This window comes from Globicephala melas, chromosome 15, assembly GCF_963455315.2.
Source record: "Globicephala melas chromosome 15, mGloMel1.2, whole genome shotgun sequence".
Classification (NCBI taxonomy): domain Eukaryota; kingdom Metazoa; phylum Chordata; class Mammalia; order Artiodactyla; family Delphinidae; genus Globicephala; species Globicephala melas.
The window spans coordinates 36,453,840-36,475,787 of NC_083328.1; the positions used below are offsets into that span (position 1 = coordinate 36,453,840).

The 21,948-nt window shown below is 60.7% G+C and overlaps 4 protein-coding genes and 1 long non-coding RNA gene across 7 annotated transcripts; 2 read left to right on the forward strand and 3 right to left on the reverse strand.

Moving 5' to 3' along the window:
• SYNGR3 (synaptogyrin 3) lies at positions 1-4,391 on the reverse strand. The gene is made up of 4 exons (XM_030848575.3): positions 4,108-4,391; positions 1,973-2,210; positions 1,573-1,715; positions 1-1,478 (listed from the first exon to the last, which is right to left on the reverse strand). Exons 1-4 carry the CDS (start codon positions 4,204-4,206, stop codon positions 1,269-1,271), a joined length of 690 nt encoding a protein of 229 aa, XP_030704435.1. The 5' UTR covers positions 4,207-4,391; the 3' UTR covers positions 1-1,268.
• Positions 1,927-5,745, forward strand: LOC132593454 (uncharacterized). The gene is made up of 3 exons (XR_009558985.1): positions 1,927-2,284; positions 3,197-3,261; positions 5,506-5,745. It is a non-coding gene; the product is annotated as an uncharacterized lncRNA (long non-coding RNA).
• Positions 5,469-10,481, reverse strand: GFER (growth factor, augmenter of liver regeneration). The gene is made up of 3 exons (XM_030848573.3): positions 9,618-10,481; positions 9,069-9,265; positions 5,469-8,137 (listed from the first exon to the last, which is right to left on the reverse strand). Exons 1-3 carry the CDS (start codon positions 10,314-10,316, stop codon positions 7,975-7,977), a joined length of 1,059 nt encoding a protein of 352 aa, XP_030704433.2. The 5' UTR covers positions 10,317-10,481; the 3' UTR covers positions 5,469-7,974.
• Positions 10,482-12,646: 2,165 nt separating this feature from the next.
• Positions 12,647-15,255, forward strand: NOXO1 (NADPH oxidase organizer 1). Of its 2 annotated transcripts, none has more exons than XM_060284475.1 (8): positions 12,647-12,766; positions 12,863-12,943; positions 13,124-13,209; positions 13,296-13,478; positions 13,620-13,801; positions 13,901-14,014; positions 14,643-14,760; positions 14,841-15,255. In XM_060284475.1, exons 1-8 carry the CDS (start codon positions 12,701-12,703, stop codon positions 15,106-15,108), a joined length of 1,098 nt encoding a protein of 365 aa, XP_060140458.1. In that variant the 5' UTR covers positions 12,647-12,700; the 3' UTR covers positions 15,109-15,255. The 2 variants fall into 2 exon arrangements, with proteins under 2 accessions (XP_060140458.1, XP_030704436.2); XM_030848576.2 differs by having other exon boundaries at positions 13,124-13,199; positions 13,301-13,478.
• TBL3 (transducin beta like 3) lies at positions 14,222-21,745 on the reverse strand. 2 transcript variants are annotated; one of them, XR_009558984.1, is made up of 23 exons: positions 21,615-21,745; positions 20,067-20,118; positions 19,891-19,986; positions 19,757-19,804; positions 19,511-19,652; positions 19,338-19,422; positions 19,082-19,252; positions 18,922-18,997; positions 18,756-18,849; positions 18,489-18,670; positions 18,255-18,396; positions 18,096-18,154; positions 17,909-18,012; positions 17,286-17,433; positions 16,970-17,200; positions 16,826-16,896; positions 16,586-16,742; positions 16,448-16,506; positions 16,092-16,195; positions 15,935-16,006; positions 15,688-15,846; positions 15,009-15,604; positions 14,222-14,725 (listed from the first exon to the last, which is right to left on the reverse strand). XR_009558984.1 is itself a non-coding variant. In XM_030848572.2 (22 exons), exons 1-22 carry the CDS (start codon positions 21,653-21,655, stop codon positions 15,495-15,497), a joined length of 2,403 nt encoding a protein of 800 aa, XP_030704432.2. In that variant the 5' UTR covers positions 21,656-21,745; the 3' UTR covers positions 14,222-15,494. The 2 variants fall into 2 exon arrangements, 1 of the variants encoding a protein (XP_030704432.2); XM_030848572.2 differs by having other exon boundaries at positions 14,222-15,604.
• Between the last annotated feature and the right edge of the window lie 203 nt (positions 21,746-21,948).

Genomic DNA, 21,948 nt, shown 5'->3' on the forward strand with positions numbered 1-21,948 from the left:
CACAGTAAACTCATTTACAGTCTTTATTGTAAAGAAGCTGCAGTTGGAACATGGGACACTGAAAATACACAATCACAGATTGTTCTTTCAGAAGAGGGAGGGAGAGACTCATATATACAAAAATTGTAAACATGTTCACTTAAATATCCACAAATAATTGGTCTATGCTACAATGTACAGGGTTGTCACTCAACTGCAACTCCAGAGGGAGGCGACTGTCTGTAAAAATGTAATGTGGCAACCACATTTGGTATTGACTTAATGTGAAAAGCCAGCTTTGAGCAATGCATGAGTACTCAGCTATGCAAAGGGACCCCCAACCTTGGGCTGGGCCTTAAAATGGGGTGCAGTGTGGGGAGCTGAGGGACTAGTCCAGGGAGCCGAGGTAAAGGGGTTTGCGGGGAATGGCTGTCTCCAGGGCATGGTGGGAAGGTGAAGCCTCTAGGCCTCTCTCCTCGTGAGGGGTGTGTCCTGCTGGGCACCCAGATGTCTGGAGCCTCCCTTGGGCAAGGTCTTACTGAAGGGCTGGGAGAGGGCTGATGCCCAGGCCTACAGCCATGTTGTGCTTTCCTGGCCAGAGCTGCCCGCACCCCAGCAAGGGCCTGGGCCAAGGCAGGTAAGGGCCGGAGCTGGGGCCACAGAAAAGAGGGGCTGCTTGTGGGGAACTACGAGGTGAAACCTGAAGACTTGACCACAATCACAACATCGACAGGGCTGGGCTACTCTAGTGAGCCTGTAAGAGGAAATGGAGGGAGGCTCCAGACAGAGCACATGGCCCTACAGGGTGAACCACCAGGACAGAGCAAGGACCACCACTACCCACAGGGACAGGGGATGGGGAACAGTGGCCACGGGGTGAGGGTGGTGTCCCTTCCCCCAGTCACCCCCAGTCCAGGGCAGCCCCTGCATCTGGCTATGGAGGGCAGCTGGACCCCTGACACCAGAGTGTACAGGTGAGCCCTGCCTGGCTGGCTCATGAGGGGAATGGCCCGCTGCCTAGGCTGGTCCACTGGAGGCTGAAGGACACGTGCCCAGGGCTGTGCTGTTCTCTCCTCAGGACCTCTGGCCCTGGGCTGGGGACTAAAGGGACTGGAGGAACTTGGGGGGAACGGCCCAGGCACCCTGGAGGCTACCCTCTCTTGGCCCCAGATGGACCACAGCATCCACACGTTGCTGCTGGGCCAGGAGGACCTGAGGGAGGTCCCAGGAAGCCTTGGATCCTGCATTGGTGGGGCAGCCTTTGTGCCTTGGTCTGGGCCTGCTGGCCACTAGTAGGCAGGAACCTGGTACCCTCTGGGGCTGGTGTCCAGAGTCTCGGTGAAGGGCGGGCTCTGGTAGGTCTCGGTGCCCTCCACACCGCTGCCCACTGGGTAGCCTGGGTAGGTCTGGCCCGCCCCAGCACCCAGCTGTTCGGTGGCAAAGAGCGACATGTCGGTGCCCAGACGGAACCGCTGCAGGGCCTTCACGGTAAGCGCCGCCTGAGGGGGAGTCCGGGGTCAGCCAGGGCCGACCCTGCCCCGACCCTTACCTGGCCCCAGTCCCTGCCGGCCGCAGGCCGCCGGCCGCACTCACCCAGCTGAGGATGGAGAAGAAGCTGAAGGCAATGGCGGCCCGCGCCGCGTCTGCCGCCTGCGTCGTGCCCGGCCCGGGCGCCGTGCGCTGCCACTGGTTGGTGAGGAAACAAAAGCCCACGAACCACAGGAAGGACCAGAGCCCTGCGGGCAGGTGGGCGGGCGGGTCAAGGGATGCTGCACCGAGACGCCCGGCCCAGCTCTGCCGGGAAGGAGAATCCGCAGACCGAGAACCCGACCCGTCCCGCCCACTCCCGCCCCGCCCGGACCTGTCCCCGCCCCAATCGGCTGAGAATCTACGCGCTCCCTCTGGCCCCGCCCCGAAGCCCGCCCTTCCGACTCCGCCCACCCGAGAAGCCCCGCGCGCTCCCCCAGGCCCTGCCCCTCACGGCCCCGCCTACCTGAGAAGCCCAGGTCCAGCAGCACCGCGCGGCGACGGTCGCGGACGCTGCTGATCTGCTGGAAGCGCACGTCGAGCAGCAGGAACGCGGCGCAGGCGAAGAAGGCCCCAAGGCCGAGCGCGACGCCGAAGCGGCAGGCACCCGCGTTGCCGTTGAAGACGCAGCGCAGCTCCGGGCCGCTGTCGGCGTTCACGTAGCCCTCGTTGACTATGGGCCCGAAGACGGCGATGGAGAACACCTGTGGGCGGTGGGAGCGCTCAAGGCCCTGCGATGGCCCCTTCCTGGTCGAGGCCCGAGGTCTCCTAGCCCACCGTGAGTGCCCATGCCCTCGGGAGTGTCCCTGCGTTCCCCTGCAGCACAGGATCTATCTCTGGGTGGGGGTCGTCGGGGACCCCCTCCCTTAATATCTACCTCAAGTTTAGTAAGTATGGACAAAACATACCATTTAGTGAGCATCAACTGTGCCCAGGCACTGTGCGTAAAATGGCTACATGTGTTTGCTCATGGAATCCTCCCAAACAACCACAAGAGTGCCACTGCTCTTATCCTCTTTGTAGATGGGGAAATCGGGGCTCCAACAAGTGAAGTGCCTTGTGGAGGGTTGCATGGTTGATAAAAGCCAGGGCTGACATTCAAGCTGGGTCCTCTGTATCTTGTGGAGCCCGTAGTGTCCCCCATGGCCCACTCCAGAGTGTGGGAACATGAGCTTTCACCTGGACCAGTGATCCCCAGGCCTGAGTCAGCAGGGCTAGGGGAAGTAGATGTGGAGTCAGGCAAGAAGGGTGGGAGTATGGGGGGGGGCAGGCAGCAGAAGGTCAGCTGCACAGAGCTGTCAGCCAGGACCTGAGTGGAACCTACCCTCAGCATCTGGGAGCTGTACAGCCTCATTTCTTAGCATGCCAAATGTAGCAGGCACAACTCATGGGGTGCTGGGGACAGGAATAATACCCACCCACCATCCTGCACTTTGTGGGCACTCCAGGGATGATGGCCCCACATGACTGTGGCTAATTAACACCATCCATACATGCTTGGGCTTAAAAGGCGACACTGTTGACCTCTGGGGTTCAGTCAAACCTCAGTGCCCTGTGCCCACGAGGGCTGGAAGGCAAAGGAGTGTGGACCACAGTCCTTTTAAACCAGAAGCTGCTCTTTGAGCTCTGGGCAGCCCTATATTTCTAAAAAAAAGACCTCTAATTTCAACTTCATTTCTCTCCTTTCCAGCCCCAGCTCCTAGAGACTTAGTCAAGAGTGAAACCAAGGTGCAAGATATGGACACGTACCCACAGGTTGGTCCACAAATCAGGTCAAAGCTGGGACTAGAACGTAGGGTCCCTACTTCCTGGTCTGGCCAGTCACTCCACCCAAGGGCCCCTGCCCCACTCTGGGCACCGCCCTCCTGGAACACAGGTGAGTATGTGCCACCACCAGCCACCACCAGGTGGACAAAACCCAGAACTCAGCATTCCACCTTCCATCTCTCCTGCCTGGAGGGATGGGAAGGAGGAGCAGGCCACTGGGCCTAAGGTTGCCCCAGTAGGCTAGGCTGCCTCTAAATCTGCCCCTCCCACACCACCTCCAGGAAGCCTTCTCAGTGTAGAGCCCCTTCCAGCTGCCCCACTCAGAGGATTCCCAGAGCACACCCCCCAACTCACAACTGCAACTGGGGGGCCTGGGAATGGCCAGCTCCCTTCGAAGGAGCCAGGAGGATGTGCGTGCAGAAGTAGGGGGTAGGCTCTGCCTGATTCTCTTGGCTCCGGTAGCCCTTACTCGTGCTGAGGCTGAGCGCTCAAGCCCCTCCGCGAATCCCGCCCCCACCCCTGTGCCCGCTTCCAGGGTGTAAGCACATGAAAAACCGAGCGAGGGCTGAGGAAGGGGATTGAGTTAGACCTAAGGAAGAATTGAGAGGTGGGTGCGGCGGGCAGTGACCTCTCAAGGTACCCGGCTGTCGCCGCCGGCCCCTCCCCCGCCCGCAGGTGGGCGCGCCCTGCCCGGTGACGTCACCCCAACCTGCGGCCGGCGGGGGAGGGGCCGGCAAGGATGAGGAAGGGGGCTAGAGGCAGGTGATAGGGATGAGGGAGGCGAGGCGAAGTGGGACGGGGTATCGGGGCGGGGCTTGGGCCGGGGCCACTCACCCAGGACGCGATCCGCAGCAGGGTCTGGGGCCGCCGCGCGAAGCTCACAGGGTCCAGGGTGGCCCCTGCGCGTCCCGCGCCGAACGAGGCTCCCTCCATGGCCAGCCCGGGCGGGCCGCGTGTCCCCGGCGCCCTCTGTCCTTCTGTCCGTCGGGCCGACCCCACCCGAGGCCGCCCGGGGCTGCTGCCGATGCTGCCAGTGCTGCCGCTGCCGTCGCCGCCTTCCGGGAGTGCGCGCCGGCCGCGGCGGGGGCGCGCGGGGCGGGACCGAGCCTACACCCCTCCCTCTGGTCCACGCGCGCAGGGCTGGAGCACTCACCTCCCTCCACCTTGCCCACCTTCCACCCCACCCCACCCACTCTCACCGCAAGACCAGGGTCCGAGATGGAGACCATCCGCCAGGTCCCCATCAGGAGGCGGGGTCAAGGGGCTGAGTCCCCCACGGCCACTCACAAGTAGTCAGGAGTCAGCAGGGCAGGTGGACACTGGGCTCAGCCTTTGCCGTAGCCACGTGGGTGGACAGACCGACATGACCCCACTCCTCTGTACAGGGCCCTTTCCTGAGTGCCTAAGGAGGTAACAGGTCCAAGGGCTCCAGCGTCTCCCCCAGCCCTCAGGGAAAGGGAACCCAGCTTCCTGCCTCTGGTCCCCATAGACCAGAGGGAGGTTACTGGGGCCTTTCCCATGACTTCCCACTGCACCCTAGCTTCTCCTTTACATTCTATCCTCCCTAACAGGGAGGGAGGATGGCCTCTGCCCTCAGGGGCACTTGTCCAGGCAGGCAGAGCCCAGAGGCACACATGGGTGGGAGTTGGGGCATCTCTGCTCTTTTCCTGTGGTTGGATGTTGTCATTCCGAGGGTGCTCACTGAGCCCTGCACACTCCTGGGTCTCCCCAACTGACTTTCTGCTGACATATTTAGTTTTGGGCCGAGGAGTGGGGAGAAGCATCAGAGATGGGGAGTTGGAAGAGTGGGTACCTAGCTTCCCAGCACCCCCGCTGGGTCTTCGCCACAGATGGCCCAGCTCCAGGTTAGACAAGGTCCCTTCCTGCATGTTCCTTCCAGGCCAGCCTGGCAGGGGCCCAGATGACTCCTGTTTCTGTCTAGGACATTGAGGAAAGTCTGCATTTGTTGAGCATTTACAGTGCCAGGTGTTTCACCACGACCTGTGGAGGCAGGGACTGTTTTACTGCCATTCTTCAGATGGTAAATAGGCAAGTGGGAATTCCCTGGTGGTCCAGTGGTTAGGACTCACGCTTTCACTGCGGAGGGCCCGGGTTTGATCCATGGTCGGGTAACTAGGATCTTGCAAGCTGCACAGTTGGCCAAATTAAAAAAAAAAAAAAAAAAAGGGCTCCCCGGTGGCGCAATGGTTAAGAATCCGCCTGCCAATGCAGGGGTCACGGGTTCGAGCCCTGGTCTGGGAAGATCCCACATGCCACGGAGCAACTAAGCCTGCGAGCCACAACTACTGAAGCCCGTGTGCCTGGAGCCCGTGCTCCACAAGAGAAGCCACTGCAATGAGAAGCCCACGCACTGCAATGAAGAATAGCCCCCGCTCACCACAACTAAAAGAAAGCCTGTGCACAGCGAGGACCCAACGCAGCCGTAGATAAATAAAAAATAAATAAATAAATTTAAACGAACAAACAAAAGGCAGACTGGTTGAGTTCCTTCATCACACTTAGAAAGTGAAGAGCTGGGATTCAAATCCAGATCCCTACTGAGCCAGGGCAGGTGTGGTCAGAAGTGCCACCCACTAGTTGACTCCATGACACTGCATCCAATCCTATCACCTCTCCCCTGTCAGTGACAGTTTCCTCTCTGTCTCATGCATCATTCATTTCCCCCTTTTACTTGATCATTTACATCAGTGCCTAAACCTGCTCCATTCCTGAGCCCACTTCCCCTCCAGCTATCACTGCTCCCTTTAGTCCCAGGGGCAATGCAGCCACTGCCATCCTGTCCCCATCCTCCTAGGAATACTTGTGATGTCACCCTCTCCTCGTGTTCCACCTACTTCATGGGCCCTTTCTTGTTATCTCTTTCTTGTTATCTCTTGTTCCATCTGTGACCTTTGAGCCTTAGGGGTCCCAGGGCATGGTCCTGGGGCTCTTCTCCCTGCTCTATGCTCACTGTCTTGGTCTCCATGCTAACAACTTGAGCCAGAATTTTCCCTTGAACTACAGTCCCACTCATCTTAGCCTGGATACCCTGGAAAACAGAATCTGTGGCAAAGTTAAAGAGTTTTATTGGGAGGTGAAACTTCGGGGAAGCCAGAGTTAGGGAAAAAGTTAAGTGAGGCAGGGAAGGAGGGAGAGCAAACATGGACGGCGTGCTCCTGAGCTGACCACAGCTTTGCTGGCTCCCAGCGCACAGGTGACTCGGGAAAGGCCAGAGACAAGCCCTGTGCTGGGGACGTCCATCTGTAGGAGGAAAGAGCAGTGACTTCTCTGCTGGTTGCTCCCTGCCTCCTATTTCTTTATGTAACCTGGCCCCTTGGGCAGCCCCTGAGGAAGCCAGCACCCCCGTGGGGCCAGTGGGGTAAAGATGCCAAGGAGGCTGTGCCAAAGGTTGGCCCCTGCCCAGGGAGGAGCTGAGACACTATGGGGAGAGGTGAGAGCTGTACAACCACAGGGGTACGGCGCACTGTTGCTGGGCCATTCCAGCTGGGAGCCAGTGCCTGGGAGCAGGTGTGGCTGAGAGGGTGTGTGAAGGCCCAAAACCTGGGTCCAGGTCACCCCCAAACCTGCTCCACTCACAGCCTTCTGCATCTCACTGATACACTGGGCAACTCCCTCCTTCCAGCGGCCAGAACCCCACAGCCACCTTGGGCTCCACCTTCAGAGTGTAGCCAGTGAGGCCTCCCACTCATCCTGGGGCGAGCTTCCCTCTCGGCTGCCACAGGGTTATCTGCCTCCCCTCCTCTCGCCCACACCTGCCTCATTCCAGCTCAACAGCCAGAGGGACCTTTCAAAAGTCACATTTTGCCGTTCCTCTGCTTCAAATCCTCCACTATGTTCCATGGGAGCTGGGTGTTAAAACCACATCCTTGCTGGGGCCTTGAGGACCTCCTGCCATGTGACCTCCCCTCACCTCTCTGATCCTCCCTTGGCTCCAGCAACTCAGCCTCCTTGGTGTTCCTGGAACATCCTGGCCCACCCTTGCCTTGGAACTGCTCCCTCTTCCTAAGGAGCCAGAACCCAGATAGGAGGAAGCAGGAGACCACAGAGGGACGAGGGCAGGCCCTGTCCATCGTTGCAAATCCCAGCACAAAACACACTGAGGCCAGGTCTTCAGTCACTTCTCCAGCATTTTATTTTTGGTCTCAAGCTCCACGGAGCCTCCTCTGACAGGCCTGGGACGGCTCTGTGAGACCATGAGCCAGACAGAAGGCGCACAGCAGAGCTCAGCCCCCAGGCCTCTTTCCTGAAGTGCAAATGGCACACAGCCTCTGCAGCTACCGTCCCTGTTGTACCCCTAGCTGTCCCTAGCTACAAGATGGGGAGACAGTTGCCTGGTCCGGAGGGGCGAGACAGGGGAGCCCAGCCAGGCCTGTCACCTTCCTGTGCGGGGAAGTAGGCAGCAGGGTGTCAAGTGGGCGGGAGGCCAAATCCTAGGGAAGGGACAGCCTAGGCTGCTCCTGCCTCCTTCACCTGCAGCACCACGGGGCGCGGGTTGAGGAGGAGGCCATCGGGGTGCCTGCAACGGGTACCCCCACTTACACTCAGAACCTGAGAGGGAAAGGGCTCCACGGGTAGCGTCTGGGGACCACCCAACTGAGACAAGGCAGGCTTTGGCTCTGACACGCACTTTAATAAGCCCCACCCTCTCTGGCCAGGCCGCCTACAGGCTCTGGCTGCCCTCTAGTCACAGGAGCCGTCCTTCCAGCCGTCGCGCCAACGCTCGTCCACCAGCGAGCAGTTGAAGTCCGGCTTGCCTAGCTTGCGGTTCACCTCGTTGTGCAGGCGGCATAGCCACTGGGTGAAGCAGGCCCGAGTGCGAGTGTCTGGCTGGTTCCTGCATATCCTGCGTGTGGGGGAGCACAAGGAGAAGGATGGCAGGCAGTGCTCCCACTGTCCCCGCCCCACCAGATCCTTGCCTGCTCAATTCAGGGAGGAGAGCTGGGGCACTGCTGTGAGCTACACCCGGAAGTGCCCTCATGCTCTGAATTCCCAGAAGGGGGCAGACCCTGCAGCAGCAAGGCCTGGTGGACTCCTAGGCCTGCTCAAACCCTCACCTCGGGAGCTTTGCAAACCCTGGCAAAAGCCCTGGGCAAGACATTGAGGCAGAGGCCTCAACTTTACAACCTGGTAACAATCAGGAATCCTCACCCCAGCGTCCCTGGCCCCAGGCAGTGTGTGGAAGGGGTGGGGTTGGCATAAAGGCAAAACTGAAAAACAGATCTGTTTCTTAGCACCTGTGGCCCTGCTACATCAGCTCAGCAAGAGACCTTGTTCTAAATGCCCAGGCTTCAAACAGCAAGGGCTGCCCTGCCCCCCACATCCAGCCCAGAAATGCCATGGGTGCCAAACAACAGTTCTTGGGCTCCCCAGTGAAGAAAAGGTGGCTCCTGGAAGCAACAGCAATGAGTTCCCAAGGTCTTGAAATTGGCAGTTCTGCTCCAGAAGTTAGGCAAAGTGGAGTCCTCCGAAACCTGCCAGAGCCTCCATCAGTGCTAAGCAAGGGATCTCATGAGGGAAGCCCTCCCTGGGAGCCTTGTGGCTGCAGAAAGAAGCAGTACCCAGCAGCAGCCCCAAACAGCTTGGCCTTTGAGGAGAAAGAAGATGGCTCAGATGATCCAATCCCTTCTCTGTTGGTGGTCCCTGCTCTCAGCAACCCTCTGCCACCTCTGCATCTTATTTCTCTAGGCTCCCCTTTATGACATCAGCCAGGGGCCCCAGGCCCAGGCTCCAGGTGGGATGCTCTGCTGCCTGCAGACTGTGCAGACACAACTTACCTTTTCCTTATGTCTTCAGCACACTCCTCACACGGGTAAAACTTGGAAAATAAATGTATGAACTGAGCCATATCTTGCTGCTGTTCTGGGGTGGGCAGGTCGGGATAGTAGGCCGCCAGGGTATGGAGGACAGACCAGCTGTGGCGGCCCAGTTCCTCGCGATCCGGAGGACAATCTTCCCTAAACTTGCTGTCCCGCTGCGGAAGGAGGCCGATAAGGGTCAGTTCGGTTTTCCCCAACCAGAAACCTACAAAGCTCCCCTTTTTCCCCCACCAGCCGCAGGCCCGCTGACTGGAGACACAAGTCCTGAGGCCGATCCAGCCCACATGTGGCTAAGAGCCGAAAGGCCTGGGCTACCTTGGGGTCAAGGTTTAGGAACAGCCAAACCCGGGAGGCAAAGTCTCTCAGGCTTAGGGCCTGTGGGAACGCTCGGCCTGGGCCTTGGGAAGTCGGCCCGCGGTGCTTGAGAACAAGGTGTGGGGGCCGGGGCTAGGAGTCAGCAGGGCTCGCGGGCCTCTGAGGGGAGGTGGCGCCCCCCCGCATCTGCACCTTCTGCTGTGTCCGCATCCACGACTTGAAGTCCACGCAGGCCCGGCAGGGCAGCCTCCGGGAGGCGTCCTCGGCGACCTGAGAATCGGAGGCCGGCGCCTGGGATGGCGTCCGGGCCGAAGAGGCGGAATCTCTCCGCCCCGCGCCCCGGCCGCGCGCGTCCGTCACCAGGTCGTCCATCACCTCGGAGCGCGCGCCGCCGGGTAGGAAGGAGAATAGGTTCCCACCGCCGAAACTCCCCCGCTCGCCGGGCGCCGCCATGTTGCCCGCGCAATGCCTGCCGGGCCAGGTCGGCCTCCAGATGGGCTTCCAAGTCGGCCTCCAGGCCAGCGCGCGCGCCGCCGCCAGGGCGCGGCCACAGGAGCCGGGGCCGGGGGTGGGGGCGGGGCCCGGGGCGGTATCCGGCATGGAGGCGGGGCTGGGGGCATTGGTCTGCGCCCGGGAAGCGGCAGAGACAGGGGTCCGGACTAAGGACGCGTCGGAGACCCGGGTCGGGGTGTGCGCGGAACCGGAGGCCCGAGTCCTGGCCGCGCCCCTGGGCCTCGTTCCACGGCCTGTGCCCGACCTGCGTCGTCCGTGTCTGCGCTCCAGCCTCCTCCAGTAGAAGAGCAGCGTGCTGTGGAAGACGCGCCCTGGCCGTGCCGCGGCCTCGGGCTGCGGCCTCGGCCACGTCCGTGTTACGGTCTTCGATGCCCCCATTGCTCCGCTCTGACCGTCCCGCGTGCCCGCGGCTCTGTGCCCTCAGTTGGGGGAGCGCCCAGCTGGGCCGTGAGCGCACAGAGGGCGTGCTGTTGGTGCTGGGGGTCCACGGGTTCCACTTTGGCGACCGGCGCCATGGCAACGGGCGCCTGGCAACGCGGGGCAGGGCCGTGCCTGCAAAGGAGGAGGTGCGTCTCTGGGCTCCCGAGAGTACCGAGCAGCCTCTCTCCCCCGCACCCCGCCCCGAATCCTACAGCCTACTTGAAGAGGTTAAACCCACGTCGGGAGTGGCCTCAGGGATACCTCTGCTTCCATATGTACATTAATTCATTCTGCAAATATTTGTGTAGTGCCTAATCTGTTCCAAGCACTGTTCTAGGCACTGGTCTGTGCAAGGAGCAAGATTTGTCCGTCCGTGACCTCCTCAGCTCATAGTCCAGTGGTCAAGACGGAAAAAACAAAACCAAACAAACAAAAAAGAGTCACACTAATAAATGTTCAGGTACAAACTGTGATGGGGGCCATGAACAGGGCATGGTAAATCTGGGAGGCCTCCTTGAGGAGGTGACACTTAGGCAGTGGCCTGAAGGATGAGGAATCAACTGAGGAGGGCAGTCAAGGCCAACGCAGGAGGGAGGAGGATCTTGGCTACTTGCATGGGCAGAAAGGCCAGTGGGACAGGACCCGGGAAGGGTGGTGGGAGGAGAGATCCAGAGGTGGTCAGGGACCCACCAAGGACATCATCAACTGCCGTGGCAGCTGGGAATTTATTCTGAGGACCCTGGGAAGGTGCTGGGAAGTTTTGGGCAGGGTACCCTGGCCTGATCCCATTTCTGTTTTGCAAAGATTCCTCTGAAGAGTGGATTTCATGGGAGCGTGTGAGGAGCACAGGCTTTGGGGGAGGATGGGGCTGTTGGTAGTTGTCCAGGTGAGAGATGAAGGTAGGGGGTGTCAAGAAAGAAAGAGTGGAAAGGATCTAGGTTGTTGGGGGTGTAGAGCAGGGGCTCTCAGCTGGCATAGGGAGAGGCCTCAGCATCTTTCTAGGTCCCTGGCTGTGAGTAAGCTGGCCCTTCTCCCACTTCTCTCCTCTGTCTTCCAAGGGAGCAGGATCTGTCCCACCCTGTACCCTACCAGGCCAGTGGCCCCCACTGAGATTGGCAAGGTGACAGCTGGGCTGAAGGCACTTTGCAAAAATTAGGCCTATGTCCACAGGTGTTCATTGCCTGGGCCAAGACTAGGGAAGGTTTGAAGGTTTCAGAGAGAGCCACTGGTTGGACAGATACACAAAGGCCTTTTGTCAAGGCCAGAGTGGTTTCCTGGAGGGATGCCATAGAGGCTGACCCCTCCCTCGAGGGCTTGGGGTAGAGGGAGTCTCAACACAGAGCCGGTGGCTCCAACAGGGGGAAGAACCACTGTGTGCCAGGGTTGGATGGGGCTCCAAAAATCTCCCCTATAAGGAAGCAGTCCAGAGATGTGGGGCACCTGGGCACACCACCTGTCTGGGGATTCTAGGGCCTTCCCTTCACCACCCCAGTTAGTGGGGGGATGGTCACTCTTGATCTCAGAGGCTGTGTTTACAGCAAACTATGATAAATCATGAATTCAGAGATGGCTCTCAAAACAGTCCTAGTCGCCACTTCCCCCATCCCCCAAGCGCTGGTGACCCTCTTCATCCTGCCCCAAGTCTCTCCACCACAGGGGAACCTATGGGGTAAAACTGTGACGTCCACCTCTCCCCAACACATAAAGAAAGAAACCCTGACAGTTAATATCCATTTAACACAAATTTCCTCCTCTGTGATTTGGGGACATTATAGAGACCTTTCCTCCAATGTGAGGATTAAGCCAAACAAAGCACTTAAAGCCTTTAACACTGGGTCACTGGTTCCTGATGACGACTGCTGTTAGCTCCCCAGGGAGTTCAAAGAGCCAAAGGGCACACCCGGCAGGTGGCTCTGACCGATCTCAGCACTACACAGGGTGTGGGAGAGCCGGGAGGTGTGGCCAGGCCTGGCGGCACTTTGATGGCTCTTCCTTCTCCTCCTCCTCCACCCACCGCCAGACTCCAGCAGGAGGGCCTCAGGCCGCAGTCCCAGCCCCAGCCCTTCTACTCTTTCTTTGCTTCTCCTCCCATCCACGGAGCCCTGTGCTCCTGCCCCTCTACAGGCTAGGGGTGCGGTGAGGAAGCTGTGAAGGACCCAGTCACAGGCAGGGAAGTGCAGCAAGGACGTGGCAGGTCTGGGGCATCGCCGGGGAATTCCAAACCGTCTTCTGGGTACCCGAGGCCTCCCCTCCTCCCCAAGTAGGCAGGGAGGCAGTGGGACGCTTGACCACACCCGACAGACTCCAGAAACCTGTGACGGAGATCTGGGGAAGCCACAGCGATGGCAGGCCCCCGGCACCCGGTGTCTGTGAGCGGGGCAGCTCTGGTACAGACAGACAGGCTCCAGGTCGGGACTGATGGGACCCCTGCCAGCCCCAAGGGGGAGGGAGGGAGTTCCTGGCCTAGCGCCTCCAAGAAGCCCCCAACCTATTTCATCTAACAGACGTTCGCCTTTTCCGTGTGCTGGTCGGATGACAGCGACACCTTTGCACGAAGAAGCTGGGAGGAGTTCAGGAGACTCCATGTGAGTGAGTTTGGAGCCACCCTGACTTCCCCCAACTGCATGACCCACCCGTGACCACCCCGCATTGCCTGCCCTTGTGCCCACTCGGGCTTCCAGCCCCTAAGATCCTGGAAAGGGACCCCCGCCCTCCCAGGGGAACAGTGGGCCCTCGGAGACTGACATGCCCCTTCTCGCCTTCAGAAAACCCTCAAGGAGACTTTTCCAGTGGAGGCGGGTCTGCTGCAGAGATCTGACCGCATTCTCCCCAAGCTTACAGGTCAGGCCAGCAAGGATCCCAGGAGGGGCGGGGGAGGCAGCAGTCTGATGTGGGGAGCCCTGGGGTGTGTCTCTCACGGTCAGTCCCTATCCTGGCCACAGATGCATCGTTGTTGGTGCACTGGGGCCGCACTGGCAGAGGCCTGGCACGCCTGCAGCTGCTGGAGACCTACTCAAGGGCGCTGCTGGCGACAGGGGAGCGTGTGACCCACAGCCCGGTACTCACTGGCTTCTTTGCACCACAACCCATGGACTTGGAGCCTGTGCTGCCAGCTGGCAGGTGCCTGACCCACCCCCAACTCTCTGCCAGCAGAAACATCTGGAATATGGGGGAGGCGGGGTGGAGGAAGGGCCAATGAGGGGAGGCTTAGAGGCTGAATGGACAGGTGGACATCCCACCTCTCACCTGCACCCTCACCAGCCTGGTGATCCTGCCTGCCCCACAAGAGCCCCTGCCAGGCCCCACGGGCAGCCCTGCCATCCGCAGCCAGGAGGCTCAGAGCCTGCACTGTCTGCAGCCCTTCAGCACCCAGGACACATGGGGCCAGCCCTTCCATGCTCGGGCCCAGGAGGCCCTAGATGTGCTGCTGCAACACCCCTCAGGTGGGCCTGGGTGGGAATCTGGGGACACATCCTTCTGCCCCCTGGGATGCCAGTGGGCCTCAGGAACCAAAACACCCCCTGCCCTTATCTTGGGCACAGGCTGGTGGCTGGTGGCGAATGAGGACCAGCAGATGGCATGGTTTCCTGCTCCCTACTTGGAAGAGGTGGCCCTGGGCCAGGGACGAGATGGGGAATGGTCCCTAGGGAGCAGTGGTGAGACTAACCCTCCTCCCCACACCCACCACCACGGGGCTGTGTTCGGCAAAGCTGAGTCACAAGCAGCACGCAAGCCAGAGGAATGAGGCCTTGGGACGACCAGGGGGTACCAGTGGCCCTGTAGTGTGTGCTTGGTCCCCACAGTGAGGCGGAGCCCCACTGGGTTTTTTTTTTAATTTAATTTACTTATTTATTATTTTTGGCTGCATTGGGTCTTCGTTGCTGTGCACAGGTTTTCTCTAGTTGCAGCGAGCAGGGGCTACTCTTCCTTGCGGTGCAGAGGTTTCTCATTGCAGTGGCTTCTCTTGTCGTGGAGTACGGGCTCTAGGTGCGCGGGCCTCAGTAGTTGTGGCTCATGGGCTCTAGAGTGCAGGCTCAGGAGCTGTGGCACGTGGGTTTAGTTCCACGGCATGTGGGATCTTCCTGGACCAATGTCCCCTGCATTGGCAGGCAGATTCTTAACCACTGCGATACCAGGGAAGCCCCACACTGGGTTTTAAAGCGGTCCCTGGTGTCAGCAGAGATCCAGAGGGGAGCCCGGAGGTGGTGATTCAGCAGGAGATGATGCAGGGACTAAGAGGTGGGGCCCTGGCCTCTGTGGTGACCACCAAGGATCCGTTCCCAGGGTACCAGTTCTGTGCTTCCCATTCCTACGAGAGCAGCCAAGCCGATGAGCTGTCTGTGACCACAGGGGCACGCGTGCGTGTGCTGGAAACATCAGACTGTGGTTGGTGGCTGTGCAGGTACGTGGGGTGGGGCTCTGGTGGGCCCAGTCTAACAGAGGCAGGGCCCAGTGCTAACCAAACCCCGCCCTCCCCCACAGGTTCCAAGGCCGTACTGGTCTTCTCCCAGCTGCAATACTGCAGCCTGACGGGCTGGGCACACTCCTCAGTGGACCATGGCTCCACCTCAGGGTAGATGGTGGTGAGGACAGGGAGGGCGAGGCCCAAAGCTCCCCCAAGTCCCCCCAGGCCACGACCCTGCCGCCTACCGTGCCTGCCCGACCATCTCGGAGTGCCATTCAGAGCTGCTGCTGCACCATCACCTGTGAGGCACTGGAGCAGGACCCAGGGTGTCACGGACCCCCTTGAGAGTGTGTGGCATGTTGTGGAGGGCTGCGCTGTGCACCCCATAGCTGGAGCGGCAGGCCAGAGGCTCCAGACCCCAAGGATGGTGGCTGCCAGCCACATCAGCCTCAGGGCTGTGGGATGCGCAGTTGAGGGTGGGACTCCCTGGCTGGTGGGGCAAGGAGACTACACTCTCCCTTGTCTTCTGAGTAAAGTTCTCCTGACTGACCCCCACCCAGTGTCTGTGCTGAGGGGCAGGGACTGGGGGATCTTGGGCCAAAGTGTGGGGGCGGGGCTGGCTGGTGGGCCCAGCCTCGGGCTGGCCCAGGCAGTGGTCCAGGACCTGGGGTGAGACAAAGCCCAGACAGACACAGGCAGCTGAGATAGCAAAGTACATGTTTTGGTGTGTTTCAGAGGGCCGCGGGGGCCGCGGGGAGGGTGGGCAGCTTCATGTTGTGCCATAGGAAGTCCAGGAAGGTGGCTGCCTGCAGCATCCGGCTGAGCCGTTGAAAGTGCCGCTCTGGGGGAGGACAGCAGGCGATCAGGGTAGGAGGAATCTGGCTGGACGGCCCCCTGCGCCCACCTGGGGCTGGGTCTACATACCAGTGTAGGGCAGCAGGGCCTCAAGTGAGGCCCGCACACCGTCGTAGGCCAGCAGCTCTTCCGGGGCTTCATGCTGCAGGAGCACGGCCAGCACGGCCTGGGCTTCGTGGCAATGCCGTGAGTTGGTGTTCCACGTGACACAGAAGCGCAGCAAGGCCTCTGTGGGTGATGGGGACCGTCAGACCTGCCTGCTGGGCCACCCCAGCCTTACTAGGCACCATCCAGCCCTGACCTGCCTGCCCCAGACCTTTCTGGTCTCGCCGCAGTTGGAGCACCGTGGCTTCCAGCTTCTCGCAAGCCTCGGGGTCCCTTTGGATAGCTACGGGAGGAGAGAGGAGACTGAGCCCTGGGGAAGGACCCGAGAGACTACCCCTGCCGCCTGTCTGGCCCGAGGCAGCACTGACCCTGGATGACAGTCAGCACAGTGTGGGGCCAGTCTAGAGAGATGGCCAGGCCCAGCGCCCGCAGGTACCGCTTCTCGTGGAGCAGGTTGTCCAGTTCTTGTTGCCTGGTGGGGGAAGGAGGGAACAGGACCACTAGGGGACCTGGCTAGGGCTGAAGGCAGAGCCATCGGGGCTGGCTGAGGAGTCTGCAGCCCGGGCCTGAGCACCCGCTGGGGGTGAGCTGTGTTGCTGCTCCGAGCCTTGGTTTCCCCAAGCTATAGAGAGAAGGGACGCCAATGTGCCCTATTCCAAGGGGCAGGGGTGGTGCTAACACATGGGACTTGCCGTGAGGGGTTGGGTGGAGACCCCCAACTCACTTGACCATCTGCTCCTCTCTCTTGGCCTGCTCCTCTGCCTGCTCCGCCTCGGTCACATCCTGAGGTCAGACTGGGGTCAGACTGGCACACCCACGCTGTCCTGCCCACTGTCCCCCCACCCCACCCCAGGCCACACACCTTCCAGAGAATGACGCAAGAGTCGCTGGCGCCGGTGAGGGCATGGTCATCCAGCCGGCTGCAGTGCAGACCCCAGACCTTGTCCTCGTGGGCGTCCAGCGTCCTCACACACTCATTGTTCTTGATGGTCCAAAGCTTCACAAGCCCATCAGAGCCGCTGTGTTCAGGATTGGGAGGGGGCTCAGCCCTGGGGCCTGCCCCTAGCTCACCCCTAACCCTGCCCCGCCCTCACCCACTCACCTGGACAGCAGCTGTGTGCCGCGGCTCACAAATGCCACCTTCAGCACAGAAGCATCATGTCCCTCGAACGTCTGCAGGGTGGGGAGAGGGGAGGTGTGAGGTGTCACCAGGTAGGGGGCCAGGCCTGGGCTGAGGGAGGCTTACCTTGAGGCAGCTGAAATCCTGCAGTGCCCAGAGCTTGACAGTGCCATCGGCCGAGGCCGTAGCCAACACCTGGTCCATGGGCGAGAATTGGACACACCAGAGGCCACGCCGGTGGCCCGAGAAGACGCCCAGCAACTGGCACTGTGGCAGGGCCCAGAGTTTGGCCGTGCGGTCCTGTGACCCCGTGGCCAGCAGCTTGTCGTTGGGGGCGATGGCCACACTGTTGATGTCCTGGTGGTGGGAGCAGACAGCAGCTCAGATCCCCATCCCAGCAAGGGCCCTGCTACGACCCCACCTGTGTGCTGCGTGCGGTCACCTTGTCGTGGCAGTGCTGCGTGGCCTGGGCCTGTAGGAGGACAGGTCCACCATCGGGGCCTGTGCTCTTGGATGGCAGGGCTTCAGGGAGGGGCCACAGCTTCACAGTGCAGTCCTGGCTGCCCGTCACCAGGAAGGTCTCCTTCAGCCTGAGGCCCGATTTGGGGGAGGGGGAGACACCTGCTGAGCCCTGGCCAGCCCTGTCTGCAGTGCACCACAGCTCAGGCCTGTCAGACCTTGGTCCAAACCAGAAAGACTGTCCCGGAATGTGAACTAATGTGCCACCGCCTTAACACCTCTGGGACCACCTGCTTCCACTTGAGTCTGCACTGTGTGCCCTCAGTGCTGTCAAACTCGGGGACTTGGTCCCAACAATGGGAGCCCCAGGCCTAAAGAGCACCCTCTCCCCCTAGAAGCTGCTTAGTGTCATTGTCCCTGGTCTACCACCCCTCCTCTTTTATCCACACAACCTTAAGATCACTTCTTAGGAACCTCCTACAGTAGCATCTGAGGATGCCCCAGCCCCTGTTCTCTAGTCCACATTCCTAGGCTGGAGACTCAGAGAGCAAGGCAAAACCCGCCTCTGCCTCCGTGACACCCCGGATCCCAGCCCTGAACCACTACCTTGAGCAACAAATGGTGCCCACGCTGTGTGTGTGTCCAGAGCCCTGAGCCACACAGGCCACCTCGCCTGCCTTGTTCATCCTCCAGACGCAGATGCTCTGATCCTGGGGATGGGATGGGTGAGGAGAGGCTGGGCTGGGCTTCCTGACCCAGGACCCTGTCCCCCGCACCTCTCGTGGTGCTTTACCTTGGCACAGCTAACGAAGAGCCACCCCTTCCGGAACACATCTAGGGCCAGGACAATATCTAGAAAAAGGTGGAGAAGAAATGGCTAGAGAACAGCTATGGCAAGGCGGGGCAATCCAGTCCTGGGTGAAGTTCGGGGGCGCTGGCCTGGCGCCCTCACCTGTGTGGCCGTGGAGAATCTGGCAGGCGGACGTCTGCAGCTCAAACACTTTCAGGCAGGGGCTGTTAGAGGCCACCACAACGTGGGAGTCCTTGGGCCCGAGGAACCGGACGTCCAACACCTCCTCACTGTAGCCGGCAAACTGTAGGGGCAGGAGGGACACAGGCCAGGGCCTGTGTGAGTGGAGGGCTGGCATCCTGGGCTGTGGGCCGAGCAGGGGCAGTGCTTGCTCACCTGTTTCTGCAGCTGCAGGGAGCGGGCCTCATAGAGAAGCAGGTTATGGTCAGCAGTGACGCTGAGGAGCAGGCCAGCGGCTCGGGCCAGGGTGCAGTGGGTCAGCTCCCGCCCGGGACCTGGCAGCTGCCGTTGTGCATGGACACACTGCCCAGAGGCCGCCTCCCACACGCGCAGTGTGCCTGTGTGGGGACAAGGGCCGCTGGGACTCACGGGTCCACAGGCCTCCATTACCCCTGCTGCCCGCCCTGGCCTGGCCCCACCCACCTTGGTCTCCAGCTGTCAGGAAGTGCAGGCCCGCAGACTTCACACCCAGCTCCGGCGCCGGCTCCTCTGGCAACAGAACTGCAGCCTCCACACTCTGAGGACGAGCAGGTCAGAGGTGGCAGCCCCGCACCCCACCCCGCCCCACTCAATGGCCCTGGCGCCCCACCTCAAACACCGGCACGGTCCTTGTGGCCTGGAGGCTCTGCAGGTCCCAAACAATGCAGATCTTGTCACGGCCTGAGCTGGGGGGAAACAGCCACCTCAGTTCCCAAGTCTCAGCTGTGGCCGTCCCTTTCCTGCCAAGGCCTGGGTAGCTGGCTACTGACCTGAGCATGGTGTGACCATCGGCACTGAAAGTCAGAGAAGTGACAGCGCTGTAGTGGGCAGTCAGCATGGCCAGGCACGACCGGTCCTGCAGCGACCACACGCGGATGCTGGTGTCTGCGGCTGAGGAGAATAGGAGCAGGCGTGCGGGGTCCGGGTGGAAGGCCACCAAACTGCAGGCAGGTGGAGTGGGGCTGGTGAGCTATGCCACCCTGACTGTGACGCCCCACCCACCCGCCCTCCGCCACCCCTACTCACTGTATGACACCCGGTGAGCCCCGAAAGTGGTGTGTCCCATAGTGCTGCACGACATCCCAGACACGCACAGCCCCATCACAGCCGCCTGTGGGAATGTATTCGAGGTGCAGGGGCTGTATGCCCAAAGCCCCCTGCCTGGCTCTAGCTGCTCCCTCTACCCGCCGGGGTCCTACCTGTGGCTAACAGCGTGGAGGTGGGGTCAAAGGCCATGGTGGCCACAGGGGCTGTGTGTATTGCCTTCCACAGGCGGGTGATGCTGCCCTCTTGCCAGGCCCACTGAGCCAGCAGCAGTGCCCGGCTGGCTGTCACCAGCACCTGGGGGAGCACGCAGTTCAGCTGGGGGCAGAGGCATGGACGCCATCCTCATCAACTCTGGTTGGGAGGTACCGGAGCCCACCTCTTGTCCCGGTCCCATATACCTTGTCATCGGGGCTGAGATCAAAGGCAGTGATGTCCTCCTGGTCCTCCTGGGGCGAGAGTGAATGCACAGGGTGCCATGAGAATAGGCTGCCCCCCACACCAGCCCCTTACCCTGACCCTCCCCCGCCCTCACCTGCTCCAGGCTCTGCAGCATAGTCCCCGAGGCCACATCCAGGATGTTGACTCTGGTGCCACAGACACAGAAGAGGTGCTGCCCAGTCTGATCCAGCTAGTGACAAAGGAGTCTTAGTCAAGGTAACACTTTTCAGCCCCTGCCTGCCCCACCACTCTGCTCCCCTAGGCCAGTACCTGCACCTTCCCGCCCTTGTAGAAAGGCTCGATCTTGCGCTCGACAGCATAGCTGGAGGAGAGACGGGGAGAGAGTGAACCACCCACCCCTTGATCCTCAGTGCCCAGCCCTGCGCTAGATGCTCCCCTAGAGATCAACCCAATAGGGCCCTGCCCTTGAGGAGTTCCTGGGTAGCAGCAGGGATGCAGGAGGCATGAGAGAGGAAGAGTGATGAGCTCTTCTACTGTTCCTTTCTTTAACTCTCAGCTGTACTGTGAGATGGGTACCCCCATGTTACAGAAGATTTGGGACCCTGGGCTGGTCCGTGATCCACACGGGTCCCAGGGCAGTCTAAGTCTTCCCAGACTCCCCGGTATGGAGGAAGCCAGGCCTTGGGGGCCCCCTGCTGGCCATGAGAGACAAGGCTTGGGTACCAGCCCAGAGCAACATCCTCTTCAACATCCTCAACACTTTCATTCCTGAGATCCAGCCTGCCCCTTCCCCAAGCCCGGCTCCTTCCTCCATCTCACTCTCTGAGCAGATTCTCATTTCAGCAAAAGTGTCAGGCTGTCCTCTCCCCTCCCTCTTGGCTACTTCCATGCTGGTCCAAGCCACTGCACTCTCCTCTCCGGGGAGCTGCTCCAGCCTCTTCATTTGGTCCCTATCACTCTCTCAAACCCTGCTCCCAGAGAGGCCTTCTAGAACATAACTCTGTTCATGTCATCACCCTGCCTTAAAGTCCTCTGCTCTCCTTACACGTTTACGAGACCCTGCCTCGAGGGGTGTCTCCTGACTCTTTGTGTTCACATGGGCTGTTCCCTGTATGTGGCCCGGGTCTCTCTTCCCGAATTTCAAAGGTGCCTGGATGACTCCGCTGGAGGAAGCCTGACAGCCAAGATGAAACGGAGCCCCCCTGAACCCACTCGACCATTCAACAGATGGTCTCGGCATCAGGGCTACCCCTTGCTAATGCGTGTCACAGGTCCTGATAGAAACGATTTGCTTAATATGTTTATCCCACCAGACTGCTGCACAGGGCGAGGCTGAGTGTGTCTGGTCCCGGGCACTGAGCACTTAGATGTTCAGCATAAGTTTGGGGGTTGAAAAAGCACGGGATTGAGAGCTTCCTGGCCACGGAGGACCAGCCCATCTCCTGACCTCTCTTCCTGCTGCTCCCCGGATAAGAGGGACAGCAGATGAAACCCCCCAGGCCGCCTGCCCCAGAGGTGGTTCTTCTCCTGCTACCTGAGCGCTGGGGAGTCCCGCTCCCGTCCAGGACCAGCCTCGACCTGTGCTCAGTTCGCCCCTTCCTCCCTCTCTCGGATTTCTTGTCCCCCTCCCCCTCCCCAAACCGGCTCCAAGTTTAAGTAGCGGAAGCCAGCTGCACCCGGTGGGACTCCAGTGCCCGCCCTCCGAGAGCAGTCAGTGCCGGCTCTCCCGCGAGGACTCCGCGGGCCTGTCCGTATCCAGCCCTCACCCCCTCCCCAAATGGGTGCAGGACCCACGCCAGGCGCCTTCGCTACTCCGGCAGCGAAGCCGCCTCCCTCCCCGGCGGAGCCCCGGCTCACTTGGACTTGAAGCGGCCCACTCCGGCTGCCGCCTCCGCCATGTCGCCGCTGCCGCCGCCGCCGCGTGAGGGAGACCTGGGCGCGACACCACACTGTCGGCGCCGGGGGATGGCGTCACCGCCGGCAACTAATGTGACGTCACCAGCGCTGCGGCCTCGGCGACATCTTTGCTGAGGGCAGCGGAGCGGCGTCAGGAAGCGGAAGATGGCAGAGGTGTTTCCGGCCTTGAGGGCGGGCTGTAGAACAACGTGGAAGCGGCTGGGGTCGACTGGCAGTGTGCTGAGGTCTCTAGCTGCCTGTCGTTTTACTGGACTTTTTTTTTTTTTTTTTTTTT

Excerpts from the sequence above, each read along its gene's own strand:
- TBL3 (XM_030848572.2), bottom strand. The coding sequence starts at position 21,655 with ATGGCGGAGGCGGCAGCCGGAGTGGGCCGCTTCAAGTCCAA. Across the intron at positions 18,013-18,095 it reads TCTTCGTTAGCTGTGCCAAG|GATCAGAGCATCTGCGTCTG; the intron begins GTAAAGCACCAC and ends TCCCATCCCCAG. Across the intron at positions 16,507-16,585 it reads CTTGCGTCATTCTCTGGAAG|GATGTGACCGAGGCGGAGCA; the intron begins GTGTGTGGCCTG and ends GTCTGACCTCAG.
- NOXO1 (XM_060284475.1), top strand. The coding sequence starts at position 12,701 with ATGGCAGGCCCCCGGCACCCGGTGTCTGTGAGCGGGGCAGCTCTGGTA. Across the intron at positions 12,944-13,123 it reads AGGAGTTCAGGAGACTCCAT|AAAACCCTCAAGGAGACTTT; the intron begins GTGAGTGAGTTT and ends TCTCGCCTTCAG. Across the intron at positions 14,761-14,840 it reads TGTGGTTGGTGGCTGTGCAG|GTTCCAAGGCCGTACTGGTC; the intron begins GTACGTGGGGTG and ends CCTCCCCCACAG.
- SYNGR3 (XM_030848575.3), bottom strand. The coding sequence starts at position 4,206 with ATGGAGGGAGCCTCGTTCGGCGCGGGACGCGCAGGGGCCACCCTGGAC. Across the intron at positions 1,716-1,972 it reads GCTGGACCTGGGCTTCTCAG|GGCTCTGGTCCTTCCTGTGG; the intron begins GTAGGCGGGGCC and ends ACCTGCCCGCAG. Across the intron at positions 1,479-1,572 it reads TCTTCTCCATCCTCAGCTGG|GCGGCGCTTACCGTGAAGGC; the intron begins GTGAGTGCGGCC and ends ACTCCCCCTCAG.
- GFER (XM_030848573.3), bottom strand. The coding sequence starts at position 10,316 with ATGGGGGCATCGAAGACCGTAACACGGACGTGGCCGAGGCCGCAGCCC. Across the intron at positions 9,266-9,617 it reads GGATGCGGACACAGCAGAAG|CGGGACAGCAAGTTTAGGGA; the intron begins GTGCAGATGCGG and ends CTCCTTCCGCAG. Across the intron at positions 8,138-9,068 it reads GCTGAAGACATAAGGAAAAG|GATATGCAGGAACCAGCCAG; the intron begins GTAAGTTGTGTC and ends CCCCACACGCAG.